The 13,447-nt window shown below is 40.1% G+C and overlaps 1 protein-coding gene across 7 annotated transcripts in view; it reads left to right on the forward strand.

Moving 5' to 3' along the window:
* The window catches only part of FAM13B (family with sequence similarity 13 member B), a 61,394-nt gene that overhangs the window by 12,759 nt on the left and 35,188 nt on the right, over nt 1–13,447 (forward strand). For 4 of the 7 annotated variants that reach the window (XM_040980990.1, XM_040980814.1, XM_040980930.1 and 1 more), the window contains exons 3-8: nt 286–477; nt 898–1,110; nt 5,016–5,193; nt 5,818–5,959; nt 11,010–11,170; nt 12,246–12,401. In XM_040980990.1, the coding sequence (XP_040836924.1) occupies nt 321–477; nt 898–1,110; nt 5,016–5,193; nt 5,818–5,959; nt 11,010–11,170; nt 12,246–12,401 (1,007 nt within the window). In that variant the 5' untranslated portion in view covers nt 286–320. Of the gene's footprint in view, nt 1–285; nt 478–897; nt 1,111–5,015; nt 5,194–5,371; nt 5,393–5,817; nt 5,960–11,009; nt 11,171–12,245; nt 12,402–13,447 lie in introns of those variants that run through there. The other 3 variants (XM_040981074.1, XM_040981151.1, XM_040981231.1) reach the window with 2 other exon arrangements.

Raw genomic sequence — 13,447 nt, forward strand, 5'->3', positions numbered from 1 at the left:
CCCCTTGGAGTCACATTTGCCCCTTAATTTAGCTTTGGGAAATTAATGTGCCTGTCTAAATTTTGGATGACCGATTTTGCTGTTATTGTTAACATGCAAACACTGAAGGGAACATTCAGAACTAACTTCATGGTAAAGAAAATGCTTAACTGTGGACCTGGTTTACTAGAACATATTTAAATAGCGCACATTCAGGAGTAAAGCATTTTTCTTTAATGTATTTAGTCATATTGCCACCTGTTAATCATTATAGTTTTTTTTTTTTTTTTGTCTTTCATTTGGCAGAAAAGACAGCTTTGATTTCTGGCTGCAAAAAAGATATGAGGAAGAGCTCCTCCCCTTCCTTGAGTAACTGCAACTCCGTTCTTGCTAACAAAATATTTGGAATTCCACTTGATGAGCTGCAGCAGGGAGGACATCCAGACAATGAGGTTCCGTTGATAGTCCGCCACGTTGTGGACTATGTTGAGGAACATGGTATACGTTTCCTTACTTTGAGGGCTAGCTTATCCCTTTTTGACCTTGGATTTTTAAATTTTTTCTTTTTAGTTTGGACAGTTCAAAACATAGGAAAAACAATATAGGATTTCTTTTTAGCATTGAAATGTGTTTTTTACTTAAATTCTTACACTTATAAACATGATGATGGTTGCCTAGCCTAGAACACTTTTTGGCAGGGGTGATAGGAGTGTTTTTAATAAGGGGTGGGATAAAATAAACTCTCCCTGAGAATAGAAGATAGTATGTTTCTAGGCATGTAATTTGAAGGTTTTTAGTCAAATCGGGGAGCCAAGAAAGGCTTTCCAAAAGAATAAATATTTTAAGTTGATTGGAGAATGAATGTGGTAAAATAGTTGAAGTTGCAGCTTATTTAATTTTTGCCTTGAACTAATGTAGGAGGTCTGGATCAACAAGGACTTTTTCAAGTCAATGGAAATGCTGAGACAGTGGAGTGGCTTCGGCAGAGATATGACAGTGGAGAAGAGGTGGATTTGGTTAAGGAAGCAGATGTTCCCTCAGCTATTAGTCTTCTTAGGTTTTTCCTTCAAGAACTTCCTGAACCTGTTATCCCTGGCAGTTTGCATATTCACTTGATGCAGCTTTCTCAAGGTAATATGATTTGATTTTTATTAGTCATTTATTAATAATTTCAAAGTACTTTTAGTAAGTCTTTAAATTTAAAAATAGATTTACTTATTTATTTGAGCAGGAGTGACAGAGAAGGAGAGATAGGGAATGAGAGATAAAGAGAGAAAATATCCTCTATGTGATGGTTCATTTCCCATGTTGGCACAGCAACTAGATCTGGACCAGGCATTAAACCAGGAGCCAGTAACTCCATTAAGGTCTCCCACTGGAGTGGCAGGGGCCCCAAAACTTGGCCAGCAATTTTTGCCTTCCTAGGTACCTTACCAGGAAGCTGCACTGGAGATGGAGCAACCAGGATGTAAACCAGCTGTCCTATGTGGGCTGCCAGTGCCACAGCACTGACTTAGGAAGGTTTTGATTCATTCTTTGAGTCATAGGCTCAGCATGCTTCATGTGTTAACTCTACTTTTTTTTAAGGATTTATTTATTTATTGGAAATGCAGAATTACAGAGGGGAAGGGCAGAGAGAGATCTAATTTCTAACCCCTGGTTCATTTCCCAAATGGCCACAATGGCCTGGTCTGTTCCAGGTTAAAGACACGCCAGTTGTCTCATCTGTTTTTCCCATATGAATGTTGGGGCCCAAGTACTTGGGCTGTAATCTGCTGTTGTCCCGGGTGTATGGTCAGGGAGATGCATTGGAAGTGGAGCAGGGTATTTTAACCAGCAACCATGTGGGATGCTGGTGCTGCGGGCTGTGGCTTACTGCACTATACCACAGTGCTGGCTCCATTACCCTGCTCTTAATCAGTTTCAGAGAAAGTACTGTTTTACTATTTTCACAGTTGCTTTTTGGACAGTTTGTGTGTGTTTAAATATGTTTAAGATTTATTTTATTTGACAGAGAAGATCTTCCATCATTGATTCACTCCCCAAATGGCTGATACGGTCTAGGCTGAAGCCAGGAGATAGGAACTCCATTTGAATCTCCCAACAAGGGTAGCAGAGGTTCATGTTCTTGGACCATCTTCTGCTGCCAACCCAGGTGCATTATCAGGGAATTGAATCAGAAGTAGAGCAGCTGGAACCTGAACTACCTCTCCAGTGTGGGGTTTAGCATTGCAGGCAGCAGCTTAGCCTACTGCTGCATACTCAGTATAGGGACTGTAGAGTTGAGTGAATGGCAAGTACGTGGATCCCTTTGAATATTACTAAATATTTGCAATTGGTCTTGTTTTTTTTAAAAGTTTTATTTTGTATTGGTAAGTCAGATTTATAGGGAGATGGAGAGACAGAAAGATCTTCCATCTGTTGGTTTACTCCCAAGTGGCTGCAACAGCTGGCTGGAGCTGAGTTGATCAGAAGCCAAGAGCTTCTGGGTCTCCCACATGGGTGCAGGGTCCATCCAGTTTTTATTCTTGTATGAAAATTTATACAGGTGGACAGATTCCTCTCCACTTATTTAAGTAAATACTTTTACAGGGTTTTGCCAATGCAACTAATGTTTATTTAGTGTTTGGTATGTATTTGTTACTGTTCTAGTTGCTGGGAACAAAGCTGCATAAAAATATGTGTCCTCTAAGAGGTGAAATTCTCAAGAGGATTGGGGAGATAGAAAAAAATAGATGATAAGAGAATATTGGCAGCTTAGATAATGATGGGTGCTGTATACAGATTTGGAGAACATGTTTGGGAGAATTTGTCAGTGTTTCTATAGTCATCGACAGTATTGATTGTTTGCAGTTTTTAGTTGATTACACATGATTTTACTGTTTTGAAATCAATTTATTAGAAAGAACGGGCAGTATAAAAGAAAGAGATGTCTTCCTTTTGGTGGTTTAGTCCACAGATAACACAGTCCTGGCTTAGATCAGGCGAAGCTAGGAACCGAGATTGCATCTGAGTTTCCCACATGGGTGGCAGGACTCGATCATCTTTGCTTTTATCCCAGGGAGCTGGATCGGAAGGAGAGTAGCTGGGACTTAAAGTGATCCTCTGATATGGGATACTGGTGTCCCAGGAAGTAGTTTAATCTGCTCTTGTTACAGTGCTGGCCCTGCTTTATTTTTTCAATTTTTAAAAAAGGTTTGTTTATTTTTATTGGAAAGTCAGATATACAGAGAGGAGAGACAAAGAGGAAGATCTTGCATCTGTTGGTTCACTCCCTATGCGGCCTCAGCGGCTGGAACTGAGCTGATCTGAACCCAGGAGCAGGAACTACTTCTGGGTCTCCCACATGGGTACAGGGTCTCAAGGCTTTGGGCCATACTCTACTTCCTTCCCATGCCACAAGCTGAGAGCTGGATGGAAAGTGGAGCAGCCAGGATAAGAACTGGCTCCCCTATGGGATCCTGGCATGTGCAAGCTGAGAGCTTTAGTCACTGGGCTGTGTCCTCTCCTCTGCTTTATTTTTTAAACCAAGTCTTTAGGGCCTGGCACCGTAGCCTAGTGGCTAAAGTCCTCCTCTGACTTTTCAATTAAAAAAAAATCTGACTTTCCAATAAAAATGAATAATTAAAAAAAAAAGGATGTGTTTATTTGAAAGAGCAAGAGAGGGAGAGGCTGAGAAATGGGGAGGAGGAAGTTTGGAGATAGGGATCTTTGATTCATTGGTTCACTTCCCAGATGGCCACAATGTCTGGGGTTTGGTCATATTGGCCAGGCAGGATCCAGGATCCTAGAACTCCATCTCATGATTCCCATGTGAGTGAAACAAGTCCAAACGTTTGAGTTATCCTTGACTGCTTTCCCAGATGTGTTAGTATAAAGCTGAATTAAAGTGGAGTTACCAGAACTCCAGCCAACATTCTGAGATATAGCATGTTGGTGTTGCAAGGCTGGTCTACTGTACCTGCCCTTAATTTTATTAAAAATAAAAAATTATTTTATGTTGTATTTAATAGATTGTTAAAAATTTTCACCAGTTATAGGAACAGTGATTTTAATAATATTAATCCAAAACTGTTTCCGTCCATTTGTGAAGTCAGGGTGCTGGTGCATTTGAGTGGATTGATAAAAATAGAAAATATAGAGTGATTGTTATTGGTTGCATGTTAAACCATAAGTAAAACCCATGGGACTGAAACCTTTCCTGATAGATTTTAGATGCTTGTTATTTTATAGAGTTGGCTAACATCATGAACATGACCTTACGGCAAGAATTTTTCTGTAAATGAATTGTAAGGACCTGCAGAAAAATACGAAATGAATAAAGTTGATTTTCTGTATTAGAGCAGAAATTTCCATTTTGAGAGTGTCTCTGATAAATTACATGTTTTAAATGGAGCCCTCTTTAAGCAACAGGATTGCTAACAGCCTAGTCCATGTTCATGAAAACTCATTGACAAGATAAATACCATCCCCAGCTTGTGTCATGAACTCCAGCTGATAATAAAAAACCATCAATTTAAAGGAGAAGCGTGAGACTGTGTGTTGCTGATGTGGCCTTTGCGTGATGTGAGGGGAAGAATAAAATCACTCTCTCACTTTTTCCTTTCTATTTTCCCAGTGCATTCAAGTGTGAAAATAATCAGTGATATTTATGACAGCTGGTTAAATTTGCTTTCATTGTTAGTACATGTCGCCTCTCAGGGCCAGTGTGTTTTGTTTCTGATGGTTTGCAGTAGTTTGAAAATACAGGTACAGTCATGCAAGAGAGTACAAAGAAATTTGGAGGCAGTAATAGATGAGGAAAGCATCGTTCAGCAATTGAGGATTTTAGTTCCTGTTTTCCTCATTTCCAACTCTACTCCCATTTAATAAGTGAAATGCAAAGCTCTAAGGCATTTGGCCTCTGGTTAGAGGAAGTAAAGAGGCTTTGAATTGTTACAGTAGAAAGGTGGTGTGGGTGGAGAGATGTGAACTTGGCAAAGTATCTGAGCTTTTTTTTTTTACTTAATTAAAAGACCTGTCATTATATTTTATAGATTATAATAACGAAGATGAATTTGGAAGAAAATTGAAGTTCCTCTTGCAACAGCTGCCACCTGTTAATTATAGTTTGTTAAAGTTTCTGTGTAGATTTTTAGCCAATGTAGCATCACATCATGAAGAAATTTGGTCTGCAAATTCTTTGGCTGCTGTCTTTGGTCCAGATGTCTTCCAGTGAGTTGTTTGACAATTTTTGTTTTATTTTAAAAATTGTATGAAATAGAATCATTATTTTGTCTTCCTAGAATCATGGATTACTTGATAAACCTTTTTTTTTTTAAAGATTTATTTTTATTATTTTTTATTGGAAAGGCAGATATACAGAGAGGAGATACAGAGAGGAAGATCTTCCGTCCGATGATTCACTCCCCAAGTGAGCCGCAACGGCCGATATACTATGCCGATCCGAAGCCAGGAGCCTCTTCTGGGTCTCCCACGCGGATGCAGGGTCCCAAAGCTTTGGGCCATCCTCGACTGCTCTCCCGGGAGCTGGATGGGAAGTGGAGCAGGGCCGCTGGGATTGGAACCGGCACCCATATGGGATCCCGGGCGTGCAAGGCGAGGACCTTAACCACTGTGCCATCGCGCCGGGCCCAATAAACCATTTTTTAAATAGTAGATACTAGTAGTCCTCTCGGCATTTCAGTGAAAAGCGGTACAAGTTAGGTAGGCCATCTAGATAATAAACTGGGCCGCAGTGTGATAGTGACATAAGTTTCTCAGATTCATTCTGGTTGCTTTCTAACTACCTGTGATTTATTGAAGAACTCTTAGTTCAGTTTGGGCTTTTATTCTTAGCATTTACACAGATGTGGAAGATATGAAAGAGCAAGAAATAGTGAGCAGAATAATGGCTGGACTTCTGGAAAATTACTATGAGTTTTTTGAGAATGAAGAGGAAGATTTTTCTTCAAATGATTTGAGTTCTATCACAGAACAGGTGAGAATTTTTTTATATCCTGTTTGGAGAGACTATTTTATTTTTAAGGAATAATCTCTTAAAGGCTTGGCACAAACCTAATGTGGAATATAAGTACTGAACTGGCAAAGTGGCAGCAGTTCTGTTTGGTGACACATGCAAATAGTATATGGATGAAGGTTTTTCTTCTTTTTTGCTTCCTGTTTTTAAATGGGTAATAAGGGAAAGAGATGAAACTACTTTTACAGTAAAGAGTTTTTGATTTCTTGTACTTTTCTAGGCATTGTTTTACATGTATAGTGTGATTTTGGTTTGTATAAAATGATAGAGCTGGGCACTGAGGGCAAAGGGTGAGAAATTCAAAGCACAGGAAAACAATATGAATTTTTACAAATTTGAAGTTTTTCTTAACTAAATTAGCTTGTCAAAGTAATAGTATAATTGTTGTCATTGATGGGAAGCATCTGGGGTTTACAAGGCTAGTGTGCGGAAGTTGTTGTTGCAGATAGTTTTAATATCCTGGTGATTTGAGAATGTTTGGAGTGCTGTGGACTTCTGTTGTTGCTGCTGTGTCTTGGTGGTTGAGGCTGTGCAGGGATCCGAATGACTCCTTTATCAAACGGGAATCTCGAGGAATGGCAGTGCATTCTAAACCCATTGTAGCAGACTCCTAACGTACAGGCTTTGTGATTTAGGTCTTTTTTGGAGGTTTTCCTTACAAGCTTTTTGAGGTTAAAACCTACGATATTTTGGAGCTGCTGATACATTTTGAAAATCGCATAATTCAATAATTATGAAAAAATAAAGCGAAATATTTAGTAAAATATACATAATCACTTTTCTCTACCCTTCCTCTCCATTGTTTCTGAAATGTTTATTGATGGCTTTTAGATGAAAATACAAATAAATATTTTCTTTTTCTGAAAAACTGAAAAGGTGGTATATCATACTGTTCTTTGCTTTATATCAGTGGTGGATTTGGGAGTTTTTAATAGAATACAGAGAGTGCATGCCGATAGGGCCTTACAATTGATTTGATGTGTGCTGACAGTCCCCTGTTGGAAAGGCGTTTGTAGTACATTCTGTTTCTCATGTAACAGTTTTCGTTTATATCTGCTCTGATCGAATATTTAGTTGCTCTGCTTACTGCACTCACCTACATCCAGATTTGCTGAATTACATTGTCACACTACGAGTGATAATGCCTATTTGGGTTTCAGCTCTTTATTTGTTGTGATTAAGCAGATAGTCTTGAAAAGTAGATTATTATATTTTCATTATTTTTATTAGTTCTGATGGATCCTGTATTTGATTATATGGATTCACTCAGCTTTATTCTTTTTTCTTTTTTTTTTTTTTCAAATTTAAAGATACATTTATTTGTTTGAAAGGCAGAGTTAAACAGAGAATGAAGGAGAGGAGCTAAAGGGACAGCTGTCCCAACTACTCGACTCCTTACATGAGTGTAATGGCTGAAGCTTCTGTACTTGGGTGCAGGGACCCAAGTACTTGGCATATCTGCTGCTCTCCCAGGTACATTAGCGTGGAACTGGAAGGATAGTGGAGCAGCCAGAACTTGAGCCGGTGCCCATATGGAATGCCTGAAGCTGATGTCACGGCACTGCCCCCAAACTCAGCTTTTACTTGAAAGAATTGTTATGCTTTTATGAACCTTTAATACTTTTTATTTCAAGAGGTTTATTCCTTCTCCAGTTTTTTGCATTTTTCTCATTTAACATTATCTTTGTCTGATTTTCCTTTTTGGTTTCTCTTTTTTTCCTTCTTTCTTCTCTGCTTTCTTTCCTTTTCCTACAGCCCTCCCTTTTCACTTTTCTGTATATCAGGACAGAAGTTGTGGTATAAGGAACTTTAAAGAAATAGTGATAAATGACCGATACAACTTTTACTGTATAAACAGATTGAAATTGTGTGTGTGTCTGTGTGTATATATCAGGGTGCTTTAAAATTTTCATGGAAAGCCTGGATTTGCATGAATTTTGGAAGTTCATAATTTTCTTTTATAGAAAGAATATATTGATGTGGAAGGTATATACTTAGAAGGAATAGAATTGTCTGTTGGTTCACAGTCCCAAGTGACTGGGGCTGGGCCAAGTTAAAGCTGGAGAGTCTAGAGCCCCTTTGAGGTCTTTCGTGTGGGTGTAGGAACAAGCGCTGTGCTATCTTCTGCTGGGTTACCAGACTCTTAAGCAGGAAGATCGATCAAAAGTGGAGAAGCTGGATCTTTTTTTTTTAAATTTTATTTTTATTGGAAAGGCGGATATACAGAGAGGAGAGACAGAGAGGAAGATCTTCCGTCCGATGATTCACTCCCCAAGTGAGTGCAACGGCTGATGCTATGCCGATCCGAAGCCAGGATCCAGGAGCCTCTTCTGGGTCTCCCACATGGATGCAGGGTCCCAAGGCTTTGGGCCGTCTTCAACTGCTTTCCCGGGCCACAAGCAGGGAGCTGGATGGGAAGTGGGGCTGCTGGGATTAGAACCGGCGCCCATATGAGATCCCGGGCGTGCAAGGCGAGGACCTTAACCATTGCGCCACCGCGCTGGGCCCGAAGCTGGGTCTCTTAACTGGTAACCAAATGGAATTCTAGTATGGTTCAATTTGCCATACCCCAGCATTAGCCCCAATGTACAGTTTTACTTATTTACTTTTAAAATTTATTTATTCCTATTGGAAAGGCAGATTTACAGAGAGAAAGAGGTCCAGAAAGAAAGACCTGTCTGCTGGTTCACTCCCCAAGTGGCTGCAATGGCCAGAGCTAAGCTGATCCGAAGCCAGGAACTTCTGGATATCCCATGCGAGTGCAGGGTCCAAAGGCTTTGGTCCATCCTCTACTGCCTCCCCAGGCCACAAGCAAGGAGCTGGATGGGAAGTGGAGCAGCTGGAATGTGAACTGGTGCCAATATGAGATCCCAGCACATGCAAGGCTAGGATTTAGCCACTGAACCATTGCCTTGGACCCACAGATATGTTAATTCCATCATTTAAAAACTTATTTCTTTGAAAGACAGAGTTAAAGAGAATACTTCGGTCTGCTAGTTCATTCCCTAAATGACCACAGAGGCTGGAGCTGGGTTGATCTGAAGCCAGGAGCCCGGAGTCGTCTTCCTAGTTTGCCACATGGTCACAGGTCACAGGACCATCCTCCACTGTGTTCCCCAGCATATTAGTAGGGAGCTGGGATTGCTAGTGCAGCATTGGGCACTTGAGCTGGTGGTGTCTATATGGTATGCCAGCACCACAGTGGAGGCTTAAGCTTCTATATGCTGCAGTACTGGGCTCTAATTCCATCTTTTAAAGAATTCATGCCTTCCTGTGCATAGTAAATCAAATAGATACCATTAATAACCTAACTTAGTGCTATGTGGAAAGTTTTCATACATTTTTTAGAGATCACATGCAGTTCCTTAGTTAGAAACAGAACCGACCCAGCAGTTGCCACCACCAGCTGATTAGGGTGATGGAGTGTGCCAGGCCCTGTACTTGCAAGTGCACACAAGAATCTGGTCTGGGAACACTTCAGACAAAGTCTCTTTGGGGACCTCCCTAAACTGCCAGACTCAGAACCCTAACCATGTAAAGACAGAGGACAGAACAAGTCAGTCAACCACCTCAGCCATATGTTGACAGTGAAAAACTGGGCAAACGGAGACTCTAAGATGGACTGTGTCAATCAGTGGATTCTGCAGCGACTTCATCGTGCTTAGAATGGCCAGATTGGTAGCACTTCATAACTGTTGAACTATAAAACCGCTTGAGCAAGACTCTCAGAGCATGCTGCACATCAGGGACCTGGGGTGGGTGAGGGACTGGGTAGGGTTTCTCCCTTAAAATCCCCCTTTACCTCAGATACATGCAGGAAACAATGTGAAAAAAAAATAAAGAACTGATACTTAGTTGAAAGAAAATGACATTGTGAAGTGACCTGTTAAGTCACTATCAACAACACTGGTATCCTGTGTGGGTACTAGTTTGATTCTGGCTGTTTCATTTCAAGTCCAGTTCTCTGCTAATGTTCTGGGAAAGCAGTGTTCACAGGTGTGTTAGGAGGGATTTGGATCAGAAGTAGCGTACCCGGGCTGGAGCACCTGCCTGGTGCCCATGGATGTAACTCAGTGCACCACATCAGCTCCTGCTCAGTCTTCTCAATGACTAGTAGGACAGTAAGACCATGTATGGGTAGTTGTTTTTGTTTTTTTTTTTTTTAGATTATACTAAAATATTTCTCATTTGAAATTATTTTAATTATTTTGCTGGTTTTCCTAGTATTGCATTGTCTTTATTAAGTGAGTCTTTCTTTTTTAAGATTTATTTATTTATTTTTGAAAGTCAAGTTTATAGGGAAGGAGAAAGAGAGAAAGTTCTTCCACTTGCTGGTTCACTGTCCAAGTGGCCACAACGACTGGAGCCAGGAGCTTCCTCCGGGTCTTCCACATGGGTGCAGGGACCCAAGGCTTTGGGTTGTCCTTGACTGCTTTCCCAGGCCACAGGAGGGAGCTGGAAGGAAAGTGGAGCAGCTGGGATACGATCCTGGCATGTACAAGACGAGGACTTTATTTAGCCACTAGGTTACTGAACTGGGCCCATTAAGTAATTCTTGATGTGATCTGTTTAATAATAGACATTTTAAAACATTTAATGTAGAAGTCATTAGACACTTGTACTTAGTGGTTAAAAATGTTTTTTCCCCTACTTAAAATATGACATGTTTAATACATATGAAAATTGGAGGGATCAAATAGAAGATTTTTACAATTATTAGATTTATGAATTGGTTAGCTAAATGAAGATTTCTTAATGTTAACTACATTGTGTCAGTTTTTTCATAGTTTGTAGGCTTATTTATGTACCAGTACAGTTGTTACTTCCCATGTCAAAGTGGTTTGTATGGTTTATAATTTTATGTTTATATGAAAAATTTGGACATAATTATGTAAGACAGACTGGTCTGAGGGAGCAGAATGAGTGTTTTAATTCTTAAAATACTATGTGTTAAATATATTAATTTATAGTTTCAATATATGTTACATTTCAATTTCCTTTTTTCATATAGATTAATGAACTTTCTGAGGAAGATGAAGAAGATGAAAAGCTGGAACATATAGAAGAAATTCCAGAAGAAAGCGCAGAAAAGCTGAATGCTGTGCCGGAGGAGGGACAGTCAAGGATGACTGAGAACATTCTGGAATCAAATGGTGTTAAGGCATCAACAAGGTAATGCATCAGTTGATTTGACTGTAGCTGGGATGTAGACTTCTTCAAGCCATAAACAAATCGTAAATGTATATAAAAAGATTGACATTTGTGTATGAAGTAATACAAATTACTTTTTTAGAATTGTTACTTATTTATTTTTTGAGAGGCAGATTTTACAAAGAGAAGCAGAGAGAGAGATTGTCCATTACCTGGTTCATTCCCCAAATGACTGTAATGTTAGAGCTGATCTTAGCTGAAACTGGGAGTCAGTAGCTTCTTCCAGGTCTTCATGTGGGTTGAGGGACCCAACGACTTGGCCCATCCTTTGCTTCTTTCCCAGGCCTTAGACAGGAAGATGGGATCAAAGTAGGAGCAGTTAGGACTTAGATCTGTGCCTGGATGGTACTTGGAGATGCCAGTGTTGCATGTGGACTATTAGCTTTGTTTATTTTTTTTTAAAGACTTATTTTATTTATTATTTATTGGAAAGTCAGATATACAGAGAGGAGAGACAGAGAGGAAGATCTTCTGTCCGATGATTCACTCCCCAAGTGAGCGCAACGGCTGATGCTATGCCAATCCGAAGCCAGGATCCAGGAGCCTCTTCTGGGTCTCCCACATGGATGCAGGGTCTCAAAGCTTTGGGCCATCCTCGACTGCTTTCCCAGGCCACACGCAGGGAGCTGGATGGGAAGTGGAGCTGCCGGGATTAGAACCGGCACCCATATGGGATCCCGGGCGTGCAAGGCAAGTACCTTAACCATTGCGCCACTGCGCCGCTGGGCCTGAGAAGTTTACATATTGAAATGGTTTTCTTGGTAGTGTAGGGATTGGTTTGGAAGCAGCATCCTTCTCATCACAGTTATGTTAGTGATGATATTGCTACTAATCCTGATCAGGTTACCGCCTTGGGCAAATTTTACATGTAAATGTAAGCAGTGTTATGTATATGTTTCGTGTATTTACGTGTTTTCCTTTTTGTTTTCACCATTTAAATACTGTAGTAATTTGTTATGATAGATAATGGGTTTTATGTTTGTATGTTTTCCAGTTAGGATAATTTCTTCTCACTAAATTATGTTTTGTTTTATAGCATTTTAGAAAGAACAATTAGAGCGGCTGTGGAACAGCACCTTTTTGATCTGCAGAGCAGCATAGATCATGATTTTAAGAATTTACAGCAGCAGAATTTGATATGTAATAATGAAGCAGAAAATATTAATTTTGATGGGAAAGGATCTAATAACCAGTAAGACACATCTTATTATTATTTTTAATAATTATAGCTGTATTATTTTGAAATTTTACATTTACTTGACTGTTGAAGTTTGCCCTACTTGGTATTTCTGAAACTCAGTGTGAAAAGTGATTTTGTATATACTTATGTATAAATGGTATTTAATTTAATTTATTTAACATACTCTAGTGGATGTCATTGAGGCAATTTGTGGGCAGTCATCCTTTGCTGTTTAGTTGGTTTCTTGGGGCAACATTGTGATGTAATGGACTAGGCTGTCACCAACAGTGCTGGCATCCCACATAGGCGCTATTTTTAGTCCTGGTGCTCCACTTCATCCATTCATTCATATCAATATATCTATATGAAAAATACACATAGGAAAGTCAGATTCACAGAGAACGATAGCGAGAAGGATCTTCCATCTGCTGCTTCACACCCAAGTAGCTACAATGGCCGGGTCTGAGCTGATTCAAAGCCAGGAGCCAGAAGCCACACAGGGATAGATAGGGTCCCAAGGCTTTGGGCCATGCTCAACTGCTTTCTTAGACCACAGGCAGGGAGCTAGGTGGGAACTGAAGCAGCTAGGACACAAACTGGCATCCATATGGGATCCCAGCGTGTGTAAGGTGAGGACTTTAGCCACCACGCTACCGTGCTAGGCCCCACTCCACTTAAAATCCAGGTCCTTGCTGGTGCACCTAGGAAAACATCAAAAGATATATACCAAGTGTGTGGGCCCATAAAACCAAGTGGGAGACCCAAAAGAAGCTCTAGTCCACTGATTTCTGTCAGGCATAGCCCTAGGTGTTACAGCCATTTGGGAAGTGGGTAGATTTTTCCCTCTTGTTTTGTAGCTCTGCCTTTGAAGTAAATAATAAGCAAATGAATAAATATTTATTAATAAGTTGTTATCCTCTGCCACTCGCTTCTCCCCTTTCTACTTGGTTTTGTTAGATCAGCTTTTAGTAGTTACTGAAGTTACAACACTTGTCATACATGATGTTACTCTGTTCTGCCTGGGACCTGTTTAAGCAAAGGAAGGCCTCACTTACTTT

This window comes from Ochotona curzoniae, unplaced genomic scaffold (assembly GCF_017591425.1).
Source record: "Ochotona curzoniae isolate NIBS_2020 unplaced genomic scaffold, NIBS_Ocur_1.0 contig_1, whole genome shotgun sequence".
NCBI lineage: Eukaryota > Metazoa > Chordata > Mammalia > Lagomorpha > Ochotonidae > Ochotona > Ochotona curzoniae.